The sequence below is a fragment of the Strix aluco genome, chromosome 15 (assembly GCF_031877795.1).
Source record: "Strix aluco isolate bStrAlu1 chromosome 15, bStrAlu1.hap1, whole genome shotgun sequence".
Classification (NCBI taxonomy): domain Eukaryota; kingdom Metazoa; phylum Chordata; class Aves; order Strigiformes; family Strigidae; genus Strix; species Strix aluco.
This window is the reverse complement of record NC_133945.1, coordinates 18,024,669-18,047,263: the sequence shown is the minus strand read 5'-3', so window position 1 is coordinate 18,047,263 and position 22,595 is coordinate 18,024,669. Positions and strand designations below refer to the sequence as shown.

Genomic DNA, 22,595 nt, shown 5'->3' with positions numbered 1-22,595 from the left:
GAACCCCACCCCTCCCGCTTCCCGGCGTCCCCCGCGGCGGGAGCGCGCGGCCCCGCTTCCGCTGCCCCGGGCGGGCGCCATGGCGCCGCCGCGCGCCGCGCTCTGCCTCTTCGACGTGGACGGGACCCTCACCGCCCCGCGACAGGCCGGTCCCGGGGGCGGCGGGGCCGGGGCCGGGGCTGCGGGGTGCTGAGGGGCGGCTCTCGGCGGGCGGGGCCTAGTCCAGGGGTGTTGGTGCCGGCGGCCCGGGCCCGGAGCGCGGCCCGGCACTGAGCGGCACAGGCCCGCGTTACGGGCTGTTAGCTGGCGCGGCGGATTCCCCATCCGTTTCCGCGATGCTTGATGTGCAAACTTTGCCGTTTAAGGCAAAAAAAATTCCTCCCCTTTTCTTAAAGATCTGCACAGAACGGCTGGTCTGTAATAATGACTGCGGAATAGAGATGCTGGTCTCCTGATTAGAATGCTGACAAGGCTAATTATTTTATTTTGGAATCCAGAAAATCACGGCAGAGATGGCCGCGTTTCTGCAGAAGTTGCGTCAGAAGGTGAAAGTTGGAGTCGTGGGTGGTTCAGATTTTGAAAAGATTAAGGAGCAGCTTGGCGATGACGGTAAGGACAGCAGCTGATGCAATCCCTTGCACTGAATTGCTTACCAGGAAGTTGTGAAGGGTAAATGTAGGTTAAACCCTGTTTGTTCTCCTCCTTCCTTGCTTTTAACTTTTCCCCTGTTTTTGTTGTTGCACTCAATCTATTAAAAGGTTTTTACAAGCATTTAGAAACTGCAACCCGTGTTTGCGTTTTACAGATATCTCGGTGTCTTATTAACGTGAAGTTATTAAAGTGAAATCCCGACTTTGTGAAGGAGGGCATTTTAACATTGTCTTTTTAAAATGGAATTCTGTACATAAGATAGGTGTGCAGGCTGCTCAGCTGTCAAGCGCATCCCTGAAGGATCTGGTTTTATTAACTGCGGTTACAATGCAGAGATGGACTCTTGCTTTAGTCCTTTGAGAGGCATTTCCTTTTCTGTATAAAAAGCTATCTTTAATGGTCTTTACTTAATTGATGCCACTGATAGCCTTCTGTAATGCCCAAATAACTCACAATTTGTTTGGCTTACAGGTGGTCTCCAGTAAGCCACATCATCTCGCATTGCCCTAAGAGTCTCACAGCTCTCGTACATCTACTGTAGATTAGTAACATCGAGAAAACCAACCCACAGTGGTGGCATTTGATTTGCTCTCTAGCCAGGCTGTGTGCCAGGTTTTTGTACATTTGAAGTGTCCGGTCACTTCCTTACATTTAATGTAAAGATGTACTTGCAGGAGAGGAGGAGCCTTTAAGCAAAAAGACAGATAACTTAATGGAAAGACTTCATGTGATTTGAGGTGTGTGTTAATCTTGGAGAGAAATGAGAGTGGCTTTGATCTTGTGCTCGGTGTTATGCTGCTGAATCTTTCATGCTTTATGATGTAATGTTTGCTGTCTTTTAACCTAATTCTGCATTAAACATACAGGGGAAGTTACTAGTTACTGTCTTTTTGTTTGGTTGTAGTGGTTGAAAAATTTGACTACGTTTTCCCAGAAAACGGTCTTGTAGCTTACAAAGATGGGAAATTCTTGAGCAAGCAGGTAAGTGTGAAATTTCCAGTAATGTGAAAGAGAAGTTTTCTAAACAAGATTTTGCTTTGTCACTATACTGCAGTCCTCTGTGATCACCCTTCTAACTAATCGCTGCTGTTTTCATGGGTTACTTCTGTAGCAGATCATTCATTTGGCGCTCTGATTCATGTAATGACAATCTGCACCTTGGGCTTTATTCTTTGGGGTATTCTCCAAACCAAAAGCTATTGGAGTGTCTGATCAAAAAAGAACAGTGAAAATCCTGGAACAGCCTTTCCCTCAGCTTACCCCTAGGAAATGTGGCCAAGCCCTCTGCTCCTGGAGGTCCTGTGGAATATGGCATTTCACAGCTGATGTCTGTTGGGTCTTAGGGTTCAGAAGTTTCTGGTAGATCTCTTGTAGCTGCTTTTTAGTATTAATTCAGGGTGCACACTGTGATGTGCTGTATAAGCTAGACGGTAAATACTCTAAATTAATATACATCTGATTCTAGATACCCTAATCATCTTCATTGGTTCAACATAAGTAATGGAGATGATTAAAAATATAAGAGAACCTGGCTGAAATTGCTGATTTGAGCAGTGGTTTCCAGTTTACTGCAGTAATGATCTCCATTTCTTCATGCTTGGCTATGGTAGACATTAACTGCAATTTTTTATTTAGGTCTGCTGTCTTTGGGCCACACTGTTTCCTTCTAAAGCAGGTACTAGTAGGGAGCTTATTAAATGAGAGTTTGGAGTTACGGTTTAAAAAACACAAAGTAAACAAAATTAAAAATGAGAGCCTTTAGTTAGTACCATGTGTGCATCAACTGCGAGTTACTTCCTGAAGGCATGTTTCTTTGTGGTACTACCCATGCCTGATTATCCACTGTTGGTGTTTTCCTTGTGACTTGTTTTTAGAATCTCAAATTTTGGACCTTTGGTTGAATGCTGTTTATTTTGTTAGAACATTCAGGGCTACCTGGGCGAGGACATACTTCAAGATGTAATCAACTACTGCCTGAGTTACATTGCGAAGATTAAACTGCCAAAGAAAAGGTCTGTGCATACACACATCTCGGTGTCACCATATTCTCCATGTTGTAGTGTTGAGCATCAGTATGTAAAGCAGGCTGCTCAGCAGAAACCGAGTAATTCGTGTTTTAGGAACACTGTATACGTGAAACAGCTCAGTCTAGGCATACAAAGACAAGCTCCCAGCTGGAGCACAGGGTTTGAAATACTGATTCAGCATTTTTATTTAAGAGGGAAGGAAGTTCAGTTTTGAAGCAGGAGTATTTCCTTGGCGTGTTTGGAATTCAGCAGCATAACGTTTTCCAGAGATGAGGAGCGTGCAGTCAGCTCAGCATTATGTGACACGAGAGGGTGCAGCTGCACAAGACATTAATGCGGTTGACGCGGACCGTCTGCCAGGCCACCTAGAAACACCGCCAAGGTCGCTCTCCATTTTGCTGCTTCACCCCAAAGCTGACAGGCTGGCTTGTCAGGGTCTGAGAATCAGGTTGACAGGATGCTCCAGTCATACTTTTAAAACCAAATCATACTTTTAAAAGGCGGTAAGGATGATGTTGAGGTTGCCAGATTCAAATAAAAGTCCAAAAGACTCCTTGATGCCAGAGTTTCCTATGTGTTTGGGGGTTTTTGCATACAATGAGGCTGAAGGAGACATCTGATGCCCATTGTCTTCAGAATTAAATGAAAATTCATTGTGATAGTATTTTGAGCAATTTTTCATTGTTTTCTGTTTCATTAATCGATTCTTTTTCAGGGGCACTTTCATTGAGTTCCGAAACGGGATGTTAAATGTGTCCCCCATTGGAAGAAGCTGCAGCCAGGAAGAACGAGTTGAGTTCTATGAACTTGATAAAGTGAGTTACAACTCTTGAAAACTATCCAACTCTTCTGGAAGAGGCAGTTATGGCCAGGTTATGAATTTTAAAAAGCTTCTATACATTGTGCAGTTTTTCTCGTTTTAATCACTTCCATGTGGTTTAACTAAAACTTCTTCATTCAGACTTCAGGAAATATATAATAGGGGTTTTTTTGTTGCAATAGCTAAGGATGATTACTTGCAGAAGGGGTGGGTTTGGCTCATGTTTCTTTTAACCCTATATCCAGAGTACTGACCATCCTACCCTCTATACATGGGGTTCCTGAAAAACCCTGTTGTAGATAAAACCACACTTGGGTGCTTTTCAGTATACCAGCCTCTATCCGTTCAAATCAACAAAAAAATACTCCTTTTCTTGTCAACTCTTTTAAAGCAGAATTTAAAAACTGAGGTCAAACTATCCACCATTTATTTTCATTGGTACACAGCTAAATGTGTGAGACTGCTCAGAATCTGAGCCATGGTATCAGAGTTCTGTTCCCTGCTACACCATAACAACTGTTTCTGACCTGATAGAAAAACTGAAATCTAATTCCTCAAAAGCAACTTTTTTCTGTGACTCAGTTAATGGATGCTGAAAGATAGCTAGGCCCAAGGCATTCTGAAAATACCCTTTCTGGAGTATATGGCATCAGAAGATGGGTACCAGTTTTGAGATTCTTCTATGGCTCAGTCTCCCCATTTGTCAAACTGAATTTTACCAGGAGTTGAAGCATACTTCCTTAGTATTCTAAGATTTTCAGATAGAAAAGCAGATGTATGTGAAGTCTTGCTCTCATTTTTACAAGTCAGTAACACATTAAAGTGGAAATATTCTCAGCATGCTTTCAGTAATAATAAAATGTATCTATGTCACCCTAGTCCTGGTACTTAGACCTTTGGATATTTTTTTAGGTTATCTTTTTATTGATGAATTAACACAGCATGTAACTGGTGTTTTGTTTTGGTTTTGTTTTTTTTTTAACAGAAGGAACATATAAGAGAGAAATTTGTAGCTGATTTACGAAGAGAATTTGCAGGAAAAGGCCTCACATTTTCTATAGGTATCACATTAAAAGCATTTAATTTTAAACATCATTTAATTTAAATTTTACTTAAGTCATATCCTCTTACAGCTATGACATGTCCTATCTCCTTTGTGTGACAGTTATCTCTCTGGGGGTGGTTGCAGACATTGCATGCAGGACTAAGCCTCTTCTTTCCTCTTAGGCTTTCATTTGGTACATTTTAATTGAAATCCATCAACAAAGAGAACTTCATTGCTTGTCTTCAGTTCAATTGTCCTTTAATGTCAGTTGTGTGACTGATTCTGCTCATTTTGAAACATATTACATGCTTCTGATTAGTCAAGAGTTGTTCCTGCGAATCAATTTTGATCAGAAATACTACATCAGTACTGTTCCCTTGGTTCTTCAGCTCTCTAGCTGCATTGTGTGGGAGGAAGGAAAGAAAATCCAAAAGCAAGCGCAAGCTTAAAGAGAAAAGTGATAATAAGGGGGAATTAATTTTCCATGCATTTTTTTCCCCTCTCCCCCAATATATTACTGCATTCTTGCCTTTTATTATTTTTCAGAATTATAAACAAGCATGGTTGCTGTTAGTGCTGTGGTATTGAGGCACTAAGCAGGAATGAACTGCGCTATGGCTCTCCTAAAGCATGTTGTAAATACCTTTTTGACACCCGCTTCAACTGGGAATCACGTTTTTGTGTATCGGTGAAGTCCAAGGATCAGAACTGGAACAGGACAACTCCTGTTAGGCTGTGTTAAAAAGGCTGATTTCCTCCTTTTTCTGTTCTGAAAGCTTTAGAAAGTCTTTGCATAAGACTTTATGGCTGTACATACACTGATGCCTGTATTCATTCATGTAGTTTCTTTCTAAAAGTAGAAAGATTAAGTGTAATTTTTAAAAATAGGTTCCGTTTGAGAGCAGTGAGTGTTTGGGAGCATGCTTAGACTTTCACATTTGTTTAATGGGTAAATAATAATCTGTAAATCACAACTGCAATAACTGATACCCAATAAAACACTTTCTGTACTCGTAAGGCTTAACTCCAGGGTCTCGTAACATTTCTGTGACTTCTGCAAAGCTCCCTCTACCAAAAATCTTACCCAGTTTAGGTTTTCTCACTTACTCTCCCCTCAGAAATGTGTTCTTACAATAAAACAAAGTTTGCTTGGTTCATGTCTATCCTAGGAGGCCAGATAAGCTTCGATGTGTTCCCAGATGGCTGGGATAAGAGGTACTGCTTAGGAGTCATTGCCGATGATGGATACAAGACTATTTATTTCTTTGGAGATAAGACTATGCCAGTGAGTACGTTGTTTTGGATATACATTTCAGAGCTTCTGTTTTAAACCACAAGTACTCTAGGTTCTAAACAGTCGCCTTCTGCCTGACAAGAATTGAAGTCAGACCATACTACGTGTCCGTGTTTAAGTGGCTGTGTGTTACTAGTCAGCGTAATGCTGGGACATAGCCACGAGCACAGATTTTTATTCTGCTTCCTGACGTGAACACAGTGTTCCTGACAGACTTGATAGAGTATGTTTTTAAACTGAACTTCTGTAATTATATTAGAAACCTAGGTGATGTGACTACATAAAACTGATTATCCTGTTTGGTTACTGTAGATTGATGCTTCTTGGTGGCTGGTGTTTATTAAATGTATTTGTTTTCCATTGGATTTAATACTGTTCTTTTGCTAAACACTCTGTCTCCACGTTGAGGAGCTGGAGTTGTACGTAATCCCTGTCCTGTGTCACAGCTAAACAACTCCACAGGGTGGGTGATTCAGAGGCTTTTGAACACACTGAGCAGAGACCTGACCAGAGCTCCAAGCACACGGACTTGGAGGAAATCAAAGTTATCTGAACATGGCCAAGGGACGGTGTCAGGCTAAGTTTTACATGAATAGGCTTAGTTTTATAGGAACTTACAGTTTTATAAATTACAAAAAACTATAGCTTAATAAATTTAAAAAGGCCAAGTTTTATAAGAAAAAGACAGGCTTTAAATTAAAGTGTTTTTTCCCCCGTTGACACCAGCTGCAGAAGTAATCACCTGTTGTAATCACCAGTCCCTCTGGCATAGAGTTTACGGACAGTTGATTTTAAACCCTGTAATTGACAGTGCAGCATTTTCAGGGTTTTGAAGTAGCAGGAGTCGCTGCTGACTCACTGGAAGGCAGCATGGCAAGCAACCTACAAAAAGCAGATAACTGCTTCCTGTAGTGCACGAAGCTGTGGCTTTCGGGGATCTCTGCTCATGCAGGTGGCAGCACCTTTGTTCCCTGAGCCAGCTGTGAAAGGATCTTTCATTGCTCTCCTGTGATTAGAAACCAGTTACAAATGTCACATCAGACCAGTAGCTAGCAAGACCAAAACACTAGTGCAGTACTGAAGGAGCAACAGTCTTAATGATTTAACTAAAAGGAAAGAAAATCAAGTTGGAAGGAAGAGGGTAATGCAAGTGAGTTATAAGTACCACATGCTGGTGTAGTGTTCTGTAACAAGCTTTACTCCCTAATATTGACAAGTAAACAACTTTTAAAAGTCAGTACTGGGTTGCTATACAAAACTAGGAACATGGCTAAACTTACACTGAGAGCTCTACTCCTTCATTACCACCACTGCCGTGCGGGTCAGGAAGTTCTCATGCATGTGGTTGTGGTGTTCAGCAGAAGTTTCAGTACAGGTGTGCTAGAATAGAAACACATTATGCAAAATCTCAAAATGGTGGTTCCCGTTTTTTTAGCTTTTTGGAAGACATCTCAGACATGATTGTGTTACCACAGAATGGTTTGGGTTGGAAGGGACCTTAAAGATCATCTAGTCCCAACCCCCCTGCCATGGGCAGGGACACCTTCCACTAGCCCAGGTTGCTCAAAGCCCCGTCCAACCTGGCCTTGAACCCTTCCAGGGAGGGGGCAGCCACAGCGTCTCTGGGCAACCTGTGCCAGTGTCTCACCACCCTCACAGGGAAGAATTTCTTCCTCGTATCTAATCTAAATCTACCCTCTGTCAGTTTAAAACCCCTACTCCGCATCCTATCACTACATGCCCTTGTGAAAAATCCCTTCTTTCTGTAACTGTTATGTCCCTTCTTTAATTTCCTTTGTGTGTCCCTCTTCCACTCCAAGACTGTGACTATACCTTAAATAAAATTCTCTTCTGCTTTTTTCCTTTTCTGTTTTCAGGGAGGGAATGACTATGAAATTTTCACAGACTCCAGAACAGAAGGCCACAGCGTCACATCCCCACAGGATACAAGAAGAATCTGTGAAGAGCTATTTTTTAAATAAAAGACTTTTTAGAATTCACACTTACAAAACGGTTAAGACAGCTTTATAACTCAAAACATCTTCCTTCATTCTGTATTGGTTTTTGTAATTGGTCATGAATAGCAAGTGCTTTGCAGGTCAGTCATTACTGAAGGGAAACGTTTTAATTGAAGAGAACCTTGCTGACCATGGAATACAGCAGAACTCATTTAGCACTGTCCTTCACTGTTTCCATTCACACAAGTACTTTGTTTTCTTTTTAGTTGGTTGTATTTTTTGGGTTGGTTTTTAAGTCATCAGTAACATTCCTTAGCTAATTAATTACATGACTTATGGTCTCAAAATTGGCCTGCAAGGCTCTGTACCTAGTTTTTATTTTGAAGCTGCTATTCAGAAGATGAACGTTTTAAGAGCTGTTTTTTTCAAAATCGTACCTTGTGCTACAAAGACATGAATTAATTATAAGACAGTTGGGATTTTCTTGTTTAAAACTGGAAGATGAGTAAAAGAGGCAGGTTTTATTTCCTTCTAGGGGTGGGAAGATGGAACCGAGCCGGAAGTCCCTGACCTCACCCCTGTTCCAGTGCATGCTCAGAGTCTCCCACCACAGGAGAGGCTGGACCAGCTGGTGCCAAAGTTACCTCCTCGGTACAGATGAGGTGCCAATACACAGTAGAGTTCATAGTACCTGCACTTTTTGCAGGCTTTTTAATTCTAAAAAATAAATTTATAAAAATTAAAACAACTTGAGCACAGTAGCAAAATGTATTTGTCACTAATTACATTTCTGATTTTCCTGGTAAGACATGAAGGGTAGATGAGATTCTAAGTACTAAGAAAAATGACCTAAACTATGTTTCTATTAAAATTCAAGTTGAAGCATGAAAATCAGTGTAACTTAATGTTACTTTTCTCATCTGGCATTAGGAAAGTAATCTTGTGTATGAACAGTTTAATACAGTAAAGGAAAATAATCTTATCATGGAAAAACTACTACTTCAATGTGTCATTTTGGCAAATAAAATACATAAATCAGACCTGTTGTATGCTGCCTGTCTGTACAAGCAAATGACTGACTCGAATCTTTCCAATTCCAAGTTTATGTGATACACAGTAAAAAGGGGAGAATCCCTTTTTGTGTACAAACTGAAATCCCCAAAAGGGCTTCTGAAGAAGGAGGGGGAGCTGTGATGCATCAGGACTCTCGTTTTCCAGCAGTCCTGCTGTGCCTGCTTCCACAGGGTGACAGTTCCAAGGGGAGCGGCCGGGGCAGAGCCAGCAGAAGGTGCCAGGCTGTCAGAGCTGGGGCTCTGGGTGCACACACCGGAGGTACCCGAGTGTTTGGTTACTGTCCTGCATGGCTGTTGCCTGTATTAGCAGAAAGCTCCCTGTGCAGAACACGCTGTGCCAGACCAAACCCAGATTGTTTTCAGCCTCAAACACCTGCATGCACATACCTGCATACGTTCCCATCTTAAAAGCCTGCTGGTCAGCCTTGCGCAGCCACTGCCAAGAGCTAAGGTTTATCTCCTGCATCTCATGCCAGCAGAGGACGAGCAAACTTTCAGTCTCTGAGGCGAGAAAAACCAGACAACAAAGCAAAGCAACCCACAGTGCCTAGTCCCTGGCTCCCCTCTTACCGTCTCTAGCAGGGTTTAAACCAGGGGCAGGCACAGCCCTTCCTGCCTTGGGCAGCCTCTGCCTGGGTCCCCTCCCCTGAGGCCCAGCTAAATCTCTGCTGTGAGTTTCGACTGCTGGCTGCTCTCTCAGGGGAGCCCCTTCTGAAATGTTCTGGCCTCCCTTCCCAGAGTTTCAGCTGAAATGACCAGGCTATGCTACACCTCCCTGTTCCCCCCTGCTACATGCTAATACAAGTAATAGCCAATATTAAATGTTATATAATGAAAGTAAATGTACAGAAGTAGTAGTATATATTACACACTAACCTATTAAGCAGCTAGAAAACTTGCTGAATTACTCCATAATAGTTCTGGAAATGCCAGTCAGTTGATACCACAATCCTCTTTAAAACACTCAATATCATCATACACGTGTGCATATGCAGGAACCTGCATTCTCCCGTCTTCAATGCTAATCATCTTCAATGCCAACTGCGCAGAGAGCAGACTGAAGACGTACGTTAAAGCATTATAATGGTCGCATTTATTTTAAAGAAAGCAGTGTGTGATATTTCAACAAGCTGGATAGTGTTAAATCCACCACTACTAAGTCTTACGGTTAATAAAAACCAAACAAAACCCCAAAACCCCACTACAGGCTGGTCATTATAGCACACTATGGTGTAATACAGGTACAGCTAAGGTAAAACAAGCCATGGCAGCAGTCACCAGCCTCGGTACATCTGTGCTCTCCCCAGGTCAGAGCTCGGAACAGATCATCTGCCATGAAAGAGCCTTAAACACATTTCATGGCAGCAAGCACTGCAAATAGGCAACTGAAGTTATACTGTTTCACACAACTAACAGAAAAGTATCATGCCATCTTTTTTATTGTTTTTTATTTGCAAAGTCAATAAAAATCCAGTTAGGAACATAGAGAAAAACACTTCATTTGAAAAAAAGATGTGGAAAGCAAATAGGAACAGAGCTAAGTTAGTTGCACTACAACTACACAAAATCTTGCAGGCAGAGAAGAGTCAGAGCAAGGGTGACCATATCACATCCTACCAAGCAAGTTTTCCAGGGAAACAGCTGGAGAAGCTACTTCACTGAGACAGCTGAGCCTACTAAGTAACACACAGTATTTTATACACAGTCATCTGAACAGCATACAACTTGCTTTTCAGAAGCACAGTTACACTGCCTGCCCAGTGGAATACCATAGCAGACATTCAACTATATGCAATCAAGAAGGTCATCTTCAGCTTTGTCTAAATTCAGACACAGTCAGAGGCTATGAAGTATCCACTCTACTACTCTACAGCTTTCTACCACTTACCCTTAAGCACATTTTTTAAATTTTGGTTTGCTTTTTGCCTTTTTTTTTTTTTTTTTTTAAATACTGGCCTATAAAATCTGTTGCTAATCAACCATCAAGGCACCTAAGTAAATTCACAAACAATCCAGGCTTTAAAACCACAATATTCCACACATCCGCAGACATGCCGTTTGCAAACGGTGTACCTGAAGGGCACCCAGCCGTGGCCATCTGAGCGTAACCACCAGATGGAGATTTTACACCCTGCGGCAGCTGCTCTGTTTGTGAACTTCCTTCCACGAGGAAAACAAATGGCAGCAACGAACACGCTTTCTCTCTCCCAAGGCAAGGCATTCAGGCACTGTTATCGGCAGAAAGCGTACTCCAACCCTTAGAGAAGGGCAGCTCAAGGGAACACAGTGTTCACACACCGCCAGGGCCTTGGAGTTGTGCCTCTGCTATGGCTGTCTGCGCTAGAAGAGCTCTCCTTCACACCTCTCCCTGATTCCCCTGGGCATTTCCTGGAATCAGTTCACAAGATAAAAAAACAACACCAAACCTCCCCTCCTCCACCGAGCACACAAACTAGGTCTCTTTAAAATACATTTTTTGTAAACACATTACGCTAGATTTTTTTCATTAGCATTTGAATTGCCTTTTTTTTTTTTCAGGCCAGCTGTAAAAATGGTAATTTTGGCCTGCTTCTGCTTTATTGACAATGCAGTATTTCCTCCCACACAATACGTAGAATATTCTTAGGACAAGTCCCCCGCAGCCAGTTGTTAAGCAGTGACCACGCAGGCAGCAGCCGCGCTCCCTCTGGGACGCCTCAGGAGCTGACGACATGCCCCGACCAGGTCTCGTGCTTGGTTCCAGGAGCTAGATGGGTAATCACCACCTCCACCGCCTGCAGCTTCTCGTTCTTCGGAGGGATGGTGCACATCTTGTAGGTGACCTCGTCGCCTGCCACAGGAACGTATTCGCCTTCAATACTGTGGATGGGAAGCTTCAGTTAATCATAAATCACATAAACACTCTTACTCTTTTGCAGCTTTTTTAAATTTTTATCATAATGATTATCTTAGGTGCTCAAGATACTCCAAGTTTGTTTATAGAGCCCATCATCCACCAAAGCACTTGTCTTGCAGAAAAATCCATGGAAAACACTATAAACACCACCACCACGCTAAAATATTAACCAACCAGAAAAAAAAAACACAAATACAAAAAACTCACTCTCTAATATGCCTTAAAAAATAATCAGGTGAGCCCAGCCTTGGACAACATTGCTGTGAACCATGCCATAACCTCTTGCTCACTGGCAGCACTAGAGGGCAGGGCTGACACTCTTCAGCACTTCATTTGGGGATTTGTTTTTTTAAACTATAAGAAGTTGTGTTGTTTTTTTTTTTTTTTTTAAATCTCCTCTCACTTAAGCTTTTGAAGTTTGAGTGGGGTTTTCTTCTTTTTTTTTAAAGAAGGATTATATCATGCCAGTCATTGATTTTTACCTTTATGTTACTCCACCATAACACAGTTTGTCTGTGGTATGAAAAAAAAGAGCCCCAGTAAGACACAGTGTCAAATATTTCAAAATTACTTGCTGTGAAAAGAGAGTTCTGCAGTGTAACGCATCAGGGTCACAGAAACTCATCCAGCAATCAGGAATATTTCCAAGAGTCGCTCACTCCTACCTAGCCTCTATCAGCGTGATGACGTGGGATGCGAGTCCTCTGGAACCACTGGGAAACGGCAAAAGGGCTGTCACCTTCTGTTCAGAATGATGTACTGATGAAACAGAGAACTGCAAAGGGTAACAGCCTTCCTCGCCTCTACCACTGTGTTCAAGATCAAAGCTTTTTAATAAAAATCCCAGCATGCAGCAATGAAGACAGGTAGCGATGCCTTCCAACCTGCATTACCAAGATTCTCTGACAGTTGAAAGGATGCTACTTCACCTTTCTTTAAATATACCTACAAAATCCCATGCTCAGGTTCCCCTGCTCTGACAACCTCCTAGGCTCTAGATTTCTTGTTTGAGGGGGTTTTTTTTCAGTGTTTTTCATCAGCCTTTGTATTTGTGAACAGATAAACGCTAATTATAAATTCTACCGGATGCCTAATTGGTATGACTTGCTTGTGTACTCATATTACACTGGGGGTAAGACTTGGGTTCAGGGGGCAGGGCGGGGAAGTCTTCCAGGTCAGAAATTTGGCACGCACCGTTGGGTTTGTTATTTGCCTTTGTTGAGAGCATACTGGGAACATACACCACCCAGGAATTTTACCCTACACGTTTCTGTTAAATGCAAGATTTTAGCAGTGCCCTTCATATCCACTCTTATGTTTTGATCCATTACTGCTACAGCTTCTCTACTGCAGGAAAGACTGGTAGGACTGACAGCAAGTAAATATACTGGCCCTTACTGCCAGTTGTAACTTCATACCACATTTTGTTTCCCCCCCCAGTTATGCAGAACTTCTTCAGCTTCATCTCCTGCACTCCCTCTCCCCCACCATTCCCCCTTTGAGGGCTGCCTCAGCTTCTGCTCCCCTTGGACTTGTGCATCACGACTGCTGCTCAGGGAGCTGATGCACCGGGCTGCAGCTGAGCAGAAGCAGCCTGTACTCAGGGGTGAGACAGGGTAAGCACACATGTACAAGGGAAGCTAAAACTGACCCATAAATTATAACTTCTCCCATGGGAAATTCAGAAGAAAAGTCATTGTTTGCTAACTGATTGTATCAACATGATATTGAAAATGCTCCTGTATCTAAATATGGATCTAAAACCTGCTAAGCAGAGTTAAAGGCATTCCCAAGGCCTGGGACTTGAAACATGTCCTTCAGGCTTTATTTCCCTGGGCTAAACCCCTACTCCAGCGCTGCCTGTGACTGCAGGAATCAGACCCAAGAGGGCATGTCCCAAGCTGAACTCTTCAGAGCAGTGCCTGGGAAAATGGCAGTAAATGGAAGGCCGAAAAAATATTTACAGAGAAGTCAAGATAAAGCCTCCTTTATCAGATCTGACAGCCCTCTCCTCCCCACACAGGCTGATCAGACTGACCCTTATTTACTTTCAAAGTCTCCAGGTCAACCTGTCAGCCCAGCCCTGCATCACACTGGACAGACTATGTTCAAGCTCCCACATCTGTACTCTTGCTGTGGCTGTCCTCTTCAGTCATTGCCTTCATTTATATTCCACTTCCCCCATTTTTAACAGATTTAATACTTACTGTATTGCCACCAAATTCTCTGCAGTTTATCTTAACTTTGAAACAGAAGATTTCAAGCAAGGATGAGAAGATGCTACTTGTACTGTCACAGAGCCTGACAAGTGAACATGAAGGCCCAAGAAGAGACACAGGAGAGGGTCAAACCACGAGTGAAAATAGGAATGCCATGTAAAAAAAAAAAAAAAAAGACATTTTTCCAACTTGAATCTCTTGAATGATCCCATGATGCCAAAAAAATTGTTGCTATTGAGCTAAAACCACATTGCCATGAGCGCTAACTCACAACACAAGCCATGCAGGATGTCAGTCCACCTGAGCAAGACAGCCTCCTTCAGTGGAAGGCAATACAGCAACAGGCATTTTATCCGTACAAAGGAACACAGGACTAGCAAAACACAGCGAGCAGAAACATTTCCCAGCTCAGATGTAATGAATGTAGACAATACCAGCTGAAGCGGAAAGTCTACACTGACTCAAGTACAGCTGAGCCACCGAAACAAGTCGTAATGAAACATGTTTCTTCATGTGGCCTCAAGCACTGGGACCAGCTGCAGACAGTGTTTTGGGGAGCCCAGGCAGAGCAGTTACATGGGGCTGGAACTAAGGCAGCATCTCCTCTTGACATTATAGCCGCCCACTTCACAGCCCCAGGTACTGCCTTTGATTCCTGCACAGAGGCTGAACACGCACAGCGAGCGGTAAGCTCAGAGTCACCACTCTGCTGGCATCAAATGAAACGGATGCCCTGCCCAGGAAGGGATCTCATGTTTGGCTGAAAGGTTTTTTCTAACAAACAGGAACCTTACGTGTTTTTTAAACGCTCCTGTAAAACAGGATGAGATGCAGTTAGCGAAATAAACATCGAAATCTGCAAAAGATATCAGTGGGTATGGTCAATGTAGAAGGAAAGTGGATTCACACTGTCTCCTGAAGCACCAAAGATGTGCCAATACACAAAGGCAGGGTTTTAATCTCCTGAAAAACAGATAAATTAGGTATCACTTGAATCTTCACATTCAAGTGAGAAGTACAGCTTAAGTGCTAAAAAAAAGGATGAGCGTTTTGTTGGTGTGAGTTTGGTTTAAAATTGAAATATGAATATATACCAGGATGAGTTCTGGTAAGAAGGGGGTTGTAGATGTACTGGTAACCAAAGCGGTCCTGTTTTTCCAAGAAATTAAGAACAACTGCATCAATACACACAGAAATGGTATGCCTAATGTATGACAGGCTGCAGTCAGAGAGAGGAGAAGCAAAGAGACTAGCCCACACTGGAGGAGTCTCAGCTATCACTGAAAGCCACTGCATCCCTCAGCACTTGTTAGATGACTGTTCAGGGTACTGTCTAGGGTCTGCACAGAGGGGGGAAAAAAAAACAAACCCAAAACATTTGCTGACCCAAATTTCTTAGACTTGAATCATGAGGTTAATTACTCCTGTCCTTTCTACTAAACAGATCACATTAGCCCTAAAGTCTGCTAAGCCCTAAACATTACTCATAAAATTATACTTTTCTCCACCAGAAAGCACTTCCTACAGGGCTGAGCATCACGCTGACAGCATCAGATCCTTTCTTGGTTTCTTTCCTTAACCAAACTAACTACAAGAGACTGAAGCTTGTGATAAAACCTCATTCAACCCCAATAATGGCTTCTTGTCATCCCCTAGTTTGTCTTATTTCTTTCCCTGCTTGTTGAGGTGACCTTACCCCATCAAGACCAGGCCTGTTCTTTGCATAGCTGTGTAAAAAGGTTGTGGCCACAAACAGCTTGAATTTCATTTTCTGCTTTTGGCCTTTAAACTTTTCTCCCACAGATCAGATATTCTTTTCTTCCCGGCACCTTTCTGATTACCAGTTATTCTTGGTGCCTACTGAATAGGAGACTATTAACTCATTGCCCCCAGTGCACATGAAAAGCAAGGGGACAAAGGTCTTAGTTTGCAGCCTGAGTAAACCTGTTGCGAACAGTGTTCCCAGCATAGTGTTTGCCCACCAAATGCTACTTCTGGCATAGATGCAGCCTTACTCCAGCATTGTTATCACTACACGATGCTTGGAAGCAGGAACAAACAACATCCAGATCGTGCAGTACTTCTGGTGGTGTCAAGAAAGCACAATATAATGACACTTGAAAGATGATGAGATGATATGGCACTGGAGGCAGAGCCCTACACAAAGCTGCGGGAAGATCCTCCATCAGGAAGCAATTGCCTTAAGCGCTGGGAGGGAAATGAACTGGAAAAGATCTGAGACAGTAAACAGAGATCTTGGAACAGATTCAGCCTACAACAGCCACGCTCTATACAGTATAAGTTACCTTGATAATTTGGTGGAGGAAGTTAAATACGGACTTTTTTAATGTTATACATTGATTAAATATTTTTAGATCTGTATTTTTTAGTTTTACCCTAACTATATATTAAATGTTGATCTAGAGAAAAGTGAAGATTTTCACTGCTATTTAAGAGACTTGTATGCATGTTCTATTCAAAATAACGGGTATCTATGTATCCAGGAACTTTAAGACACTTCAACAAATTAAGCTAAAAATAAATGCTTTCCTGATGTTAGTGTCAGAGTGAGACACAATAGAGTGAGTTTTAGATTATCCAGCAACTCCCATTTCCCAGCTCAGCGCCAGTCGGGTACAGTGGAGCATTTATCCTGCACTATTTTTAGGGCACTGGGAGGTTATTAGGAAATTACCTAAATAAGGAATGTTCTAGTTCTTCCTTCTCACAGCTGCTATTCATATTCCAGGGCTCTAGTTAAACCTCTTGAGACAAAAACTAAGTCACATGGAAACATTTCTGAACAAGAGTTTTCAGTGAATTCAGAGCCTTGCTGGTCAACAAGCCTGCTACAATCACACCACGTAGCTGCTTCCCATGGATCAATGGGCCATATTATCTTGTGGGCTTCTCAAAGCTCATTTAACACCTCAACACACCTCCTAGGAAACCTGTATTTTTATTAAACAGCAGGACACGACAGAGTAATGAACTATTATGAGTTACTAATCCTGAATGCCCTCCCATGCAGTCCCAGGGTAAGCTGACAGCTCCAGCATTCATCAGCAAAGCCAGCGATGACCTTACCAAGCCAGCTGGTAAGGCAAAGCAGAACCAGGGCTGCCTCTCACCCACCAGTCACACTCGTAACTGGGACAGACAAGTGTGAAAGAGGTCTGAACAAGGAAGAATGCTAGCTGTTAATATCCAAGCTCTCTGCTACGGGTCTGCCCCGGTCTCTGTGCCATTGCAGAGAGATCTTCCCAGAAGCTGCCTTGTCTAGGACAGAAGCTGCGCTTCCCTCCTAGTATAGGGGATGCATCATCCTCTTGCCCAGTTCTCTACTGAGATGCCTAGTCTTGGGTCTTTAGTCCACATCCAGGGATAGTTATGGCTCTATATCCACTTTCAACAGCTAGTTCAACACCAAGCAGCACACCACACACCATGAGGAAGAAACTGGTCATCACAAGAGGCAGAGCTTTCCAAAGATGCCTGTGTGGACTCAGTCAGAGGTACAGAAAATGCTTGTTCCTGCAAGCATCCAACTTGAATCCTGTCACGATAATACCTACTGTTTGCATCTGGAAACCAAAGCTCAGGACAGTTATGTTCTGTGCTCACTAACCACAAAGAACATCCATCCTCAGGTGGCCAGAGTCTTTTCCAATGCCCACTGCCTGGCTTGCAGGTAGAGTGTAAGTCTTGGTTTTGATCTGTTTATACCATTTAGGTGGAGATTCTGGGAAGGTTTTGCTACAGTCACGACCACAGCAAGCAGGGTCTCCCGCATGCACCAGTGCAACCTGAGTTTTCTGAGCCAGCTCGGGGCAGGGGGGTGGGGTGTGAGGAGCCCTTAGGAAAGGCTATTCACGTCCTATTCATTTCCAAACTCCTCTCAAGTAAGATCTGTTATTCTGCTGCCTCTCCTCCCCCCACCCCAGATAATCTACTTATTTCAGACACTTCAAGAGATGCAGAAAGGCACCAGAAAGAGAGCACGTCAGGAAGGAAGTGTGCAGCCCAAAGCAGGTATATCGTCAAGAAGTTTAAGCATTTTGAAGGAAATCAGAAAGCTCAGATTTGGCTTCCCAGCAGCAGTCAGTTGCAGACTCTGTTTTGCTGCTAGTTCACAGAAAAGGCAGAGAGGCTGCAAGGTTCATTCTCTCACCTCAGATTCAGCTCTCTGTTTATAATTATCAGTTCATTTCCAACCCATATTTTTACAGTCCACCAGAAGAAGAGCATCACAGAAGAGCCAGAAGAAGAGACGTGGCATTAATGCTTTGCATTAAACATAGTAACCTGGCAGAAAATCAGAGGAAAGAAAGGAGTGTGAAAAGATGATCTCTCAACAGACATGAAAAGCTCAAAGCCAGCTCCTCAGTGCAGCAGGACAGTGGCAGGGACGCAGCTGGGTTCCTCCCTGCAGCTGATGGTGCACCTCCAGCATAGTCAGAAACTGAGATGCAACAGCAGAACGGGACCATATCCCCACCCAGGAGCCCACTGAGAGACCACCTCTGTTCAGTACTCCTGAGTTACAGGCACTATAATCTCCCGAGATCACTCACAATGCACAAGCAAAGCAAAGCAAACTCCAGGGACCCAAGGGTGCTGTGTGTCAACCTCCCACAGGAAGTATAGCATCAATTCTCCAAAGCCATCTTTAAGCACGGTGTCAGGAATCCAGCCTGAACAACAGCCTCAAGGCCTCTGCAATGCAGCGTTTTCCCCTTCAGAGCCAAGTACTAGCAAACTGCAGAAAACCCACAAGCACTGCCCATGTTTTTTCTGTTCCATTAAATCAGCTGCTTTTGCAAAATAAAATCTTTTTACAGAAAAAAAAAAAGTGTGGTCGGTCATTCGTCACTGCTCTCTGGTGAACTACCTCCTTGCCTTGCCCTTGCAGCTACACAGGCTTCAGGCCAAATCCCAATCAAATGCAAATGCCCAGAGTGTGCCACTCCCAAACACACTGGGAAAGCAGAAGAGTGGGATTCTTAGGCAGTGCTCTAAAGCACATCATTTGATCTGCTGCTACAGGCAGGCACACACCCCCCTCCTTGGTCCGTGCCCTCAGGACCCCCTTTGGAAGGCTGATATGAACCTGGCTGTACAGACAGCAGCCCCCCGCACAAGGCAGGGGACCTCAGCACCCAGAACGGCAGGGATTCCCCATCCGCTCTGGGAATGTGTCACGTCTACAGGAAGAGTGGCAAGAGCGAAACTGAAGCCACCAGAGTTGTACATTTGAGTAACAACCAAACCAGCCCGTATTTGTGAGAGTTGACTTACTCCTGCTGTGAAACAACAGCGGAGGAGGTAAGATAACGAGAAGGATACAGTCCTCAGAATGGATCCTACAATAACACCATCAATTTGGTGACAGTGGATCATGATACAGGCTGGTGGAAATGAAAGCATTAACAGTACACGTCACTATTAAAAAGGTAATCAAGGGCTTTTAAAAAAATTTCACTCCAGGCAAATAAATTTGCATTTGCTTCCAGCTTTCCATAGACATTATGTGGAATTACCATCTCAGCAACTCCCCCATCCCGGTGCTTGCCAACTAGGGTTTTACACTCTCTACTAGCAAGCACATTCTGTTTTCTGTTCTGGAGAAGGGCGAAGTATTAAACTGAGAAAAACAAAATCTCACCACATTCAACGAGCCATAATGTTTTCCTAGTACTATTGTTTATACCAACTTGAGAAGTGTTTCCAATAAAGACAAGGAAGCAGGACTCGCTGTGCATGCAACGTGGAAAGCAGCAGTGAGCCTGTGGCCGGTGCCTTCGGCGGGGTGGCCAGGGTGTGACAGCCTCCTCGCTGCGCCAGGCCACGTGTCTGCAGGCAGGAACAGCCACTCAGGTCGGTGTGTGTGAGCTGGCTCTAACCCGTCCAGCTCGAGCACTGATGGCATTGCAGTTGTGGTACAGGGTTTCAACCGCAGATGCTTTTGTGCTGGGTTTGTGCGTGGTGGGGTTTTTGGTAGTGGGGGAAGGAGTTATGGTGGTGGCCCCTTGTGAGAAGCTTCTTGAAGCTTCCCCGGCTGCAAGTCAGACCCACCACTGTAGTTCAGTGCTGCGAGGACTGCAACACGTGGGAGGGACCCACACTGGAGCAGCTCGGGAAGGGCTGCGACCTGTGGGAAGGACTCATGTTGGAGAAGTTCATGGAGGACTGTCTCCCGTGAGAGGGACCCCACACTGGAGCAGGGGAAGAGTGTGAGGAGCCCTCCCCCTGAGGAGGAAGGAGTGGGAGGACTGACTGCACCCCCCCATTCCCTGCCCCCTGAACTGCTGAGGGGGAGGAGGTAGAGAAATCAAAGCTGAGCCCAGGAAGAGGGGAGAGGTGGGGGAAGGTGTTTTTAAGAAGCAATAATGCTTCTCACTGTCCTACTCTGTTGAGTGGTGGTGGTGTTAGCGTTTGAATTAAACTTATGTTTTCTTCCCCTAATGAGTCTGTCTTTTGCCCATGACTGCAATGGGCGAGTCATCCCTCCCTGCCCTTATCTTGGTTCCCAAGCCTTTTGCTTTATTTTTTCATTCCCATTCCTGAGGCGGAAGAGGTGAATGACCAGCTGCATGGTGCTCACTTGCCCTCTGGACTCAAACCACAACAGCTTTACCTGCAGACTGACCCAAGAAGGTGCCATGAGCACTGTCAGAAAACTGCTGCCACCTGTGGTGACTGCCACCAGAGCTGCCACCATGCCTCTACCTGCCCCACAAGGACAGCTCAAAAAGAAAGAAACACTACCACCTATCAGTGTCAGCATTTCCAGAGAACTCCAAGCTGCCCTGGTTAATTGTACAGTTTTGTACATTTGTAGCTCATCAGTTAAAAATGAGAATTGGCTCCACACAAGTGTTATCAAAACCCAAACCAAATCTTCTCTGCAGTCTTCAGAGCCACTCGTTAAAACGGACAAAGCCACACAGACAAAAACCACTTTTAAAACCTGCATTTCACACTAGCATTTATTATATTGTATACCCATACCTGACAAGTTCAGCTTCACAGTAATGCAGCTTTGCTGCAAGCTCCAAACACGTCCACATGCCCGCATTCACCTTAAACTCTCACACAGATACTGAAATCTAAAGTTTTATGGATGTCAAGTGAAGCAGCTTTTGAATGCCACATATATTTGACCTTATTTTTAGGCTAATGCTCACTTATGGAAATGGAAACGCCATTCTAAGTGTTACTATCTTACAAAAACAAATGGAGAGGTATGGGAAACATACATCCCCTTTTACAGAAGACATTTTCATTGAAGTGTCACCTTACAGCTCCCCAATGCTTAGGGAAAAAAGAAAATTAATTCCACAAATTAAATTTTTATGTTTAAAATCATATTCATCTGCAAGATAGGCAGCTGGTCCCAATACACAAAACCTTCACTAATTATCACAGCTTAATGATGAACACAGAGGAACAGTCTATCTTGCTGAATCCAAACTAGTGTACCATTTTATCCACGTTCCTGAAATCCTAGCTTTCAGGCAAAACTGATTCAAGAGAAGCAATCCTCTTTCATTTCACAAATGGATGCCTATATACTGCACTGAGACAGTGAACAGATTGATGTCTCTCTCACATCCAGGTTTAACTGAGTAAAATAGGTAGAAAAGAATCACATGATAAAGATAGGCAGTATCTCAAAACTCACACTACACAAACCAGAGTCATTGGAGTCCCCTGAGCCACAGTGATGGTTACAGAATGCTGCTGCAATAAGCAATTCCTGTTAATAAAGAGCAATGTTTCTAATTCACTGTGAAATAAACTGAAATGAAAGGCATTACTAATTTGTCTTTCCAGTGCTGCCTTGCATCAGAATTAAGACAGTGATGCCATCACCCTCTAGCACTAAAAAAAACATTTCCAACAACTCAAACACAGAATCACAGAATCATCAAGCATCTAGTCCAACCATTAACCTCATACTGACCGTTCTCAACTCCACCAGATCCCTCAGCGCTGGGTCAACCCGACTCTTAAACCCCTCCAGGGATGGGGACTCCCCCCCTGCCCTGGGCAGCCCATTCCAACACTCAGAGTAGTTAAAGAACACGAGGTGCTGAAACCTTCAGTACTTCAGTAATAGCACTTTTTACTAACAGGTTGAGGCAGAAACATCAGCTATTTCTGAATTTAAGTTCCAAGACAGTACCTATGTAAGAAACATTTAAAACAGTGGCCCAGTCCTGGTTCTACAGGGGAAAAAAAAAAAATAAATCCTGTTGGCTTCAAAGGAGCAGACTTGAGGCTAGACAAGCTGCATAAAGCACATCTGTCAGTCCTACAAAATGAACAATATGAACTAATCTTGCTAAAATATTTCTGAAAGAGCAAGAAAAACAGTCTTTGAGCAGATAAATGATAAGCTTAAAAAGAGGAAAGACTTCATTTACCTGCTGCAGAGATGGAAGAAGGAGCAAAGGGCCATATTGAAAGCGAGGGAGATCTCAGTTAAATATCAGAAACAAATAAAAGCCAGGTGTGTTCATTACAGGAAGAGATTGCCCAGGGAGGCAGTGGATCCCCAGCACTCAAATTGTCAAGAGTGCATTGGGTAAAGCATCTGCCAGAAAGGC

The 22,595-nt window shown here is 43.5% G+C and overlaps 2 protein-coding genes and 1 long non-coding RNA gene across 9 annotated transcripts in view; 1 reads left to right on the top strand and 2 right to left on the bottom strand.

Annotated features, from left to right (window-relative positions):
* The first annotated feature begins 38 nt into the window (after window positions 1–38).
* Window positions 39–8,835, top strand: PMM2 (phosphomannomutase 2). Its single transcript, XM_074840392.1, has 8 exons — window positions 39–145; window positions 498–609; window positions 1,556–1,632; window positions 2,572–2,663; window positions 3,394–3,493; window positions 4,484–4,559; window positions 5,713–5,828; window positions 7,715–8,835. The coding sequence occupies exons 1-8, from the start codon at window positions 80–82 to the stop codon at window positions 7,817–7,819; spliced, it is 744 nt and encodes a 247-aa protein (XP_074696493.1). The 5' UTR covers window positions 39–79; the 3' UTR covers window positions 7,820–8,835.
* Window positions 5,094–7,791, bottom strand: LOC141930083 (uncharacterized). The gene is made up of 3 exons (XR_012625199.1): window positions 7,671–7,791; window positions 7,118–7,217; window positions 5,094–5,393 (listed from the first exon to the last, which is right to left on the bottom strand). It is a non-coding gene; the product is annotated as an uncharacterized LOC141930083 (long non-coding RNA).
* A 1,454-nt stretch (window positions 8,836–10,289) lies between the features above and the next one.
* The window catches only part of CARHSP1 (calcium regulated heat stable protein 1), a 72,458-nt gene continuing 60,152 nt past the window's right edge, over window positions 10,290–22,595 (bottom strand). For all 7 annotated transcript variants that reach the window (XM_074840394.1, XM_074840393.1, XM_074840395.1 and 4 more), the window contains one exon: window positions 10,290–11,727. In XM_074840394.1, the coding sequence (XP_074696495.1) occupies window positions 11,565–11,727 (163 nt within the window). In that variant the 3' untranslated portion in view covers window positions 10,290–11,564. The remainder of the gene's footprint in view (window positions 11,728–22,595) is intronic.

Bases quoted from the DNA above. Each gene is read 5' to 3' on its own strand.
- PMM2 (XM_074840392.1), top strand. From the start codon at position 80: ATGGCGCCGCCGCGCGCCGCGCTCTGCCTCTTCGACGTGGACGGGACC. The intron at 146-497 runs GCCGGTCCCGGG...TTTGGAATCCAG, and splicing joins CCCTCACCGCCCCGCGACAG to AAAATCACGGCAGAGATGGC. The intron at 4,560-5,712 runs GTATCACATTAA...TGTCTATCCTAG, and splicing joins AGGCCTCACATTTTCTATAG to GAGGCCAGATAAGCTTCGAT.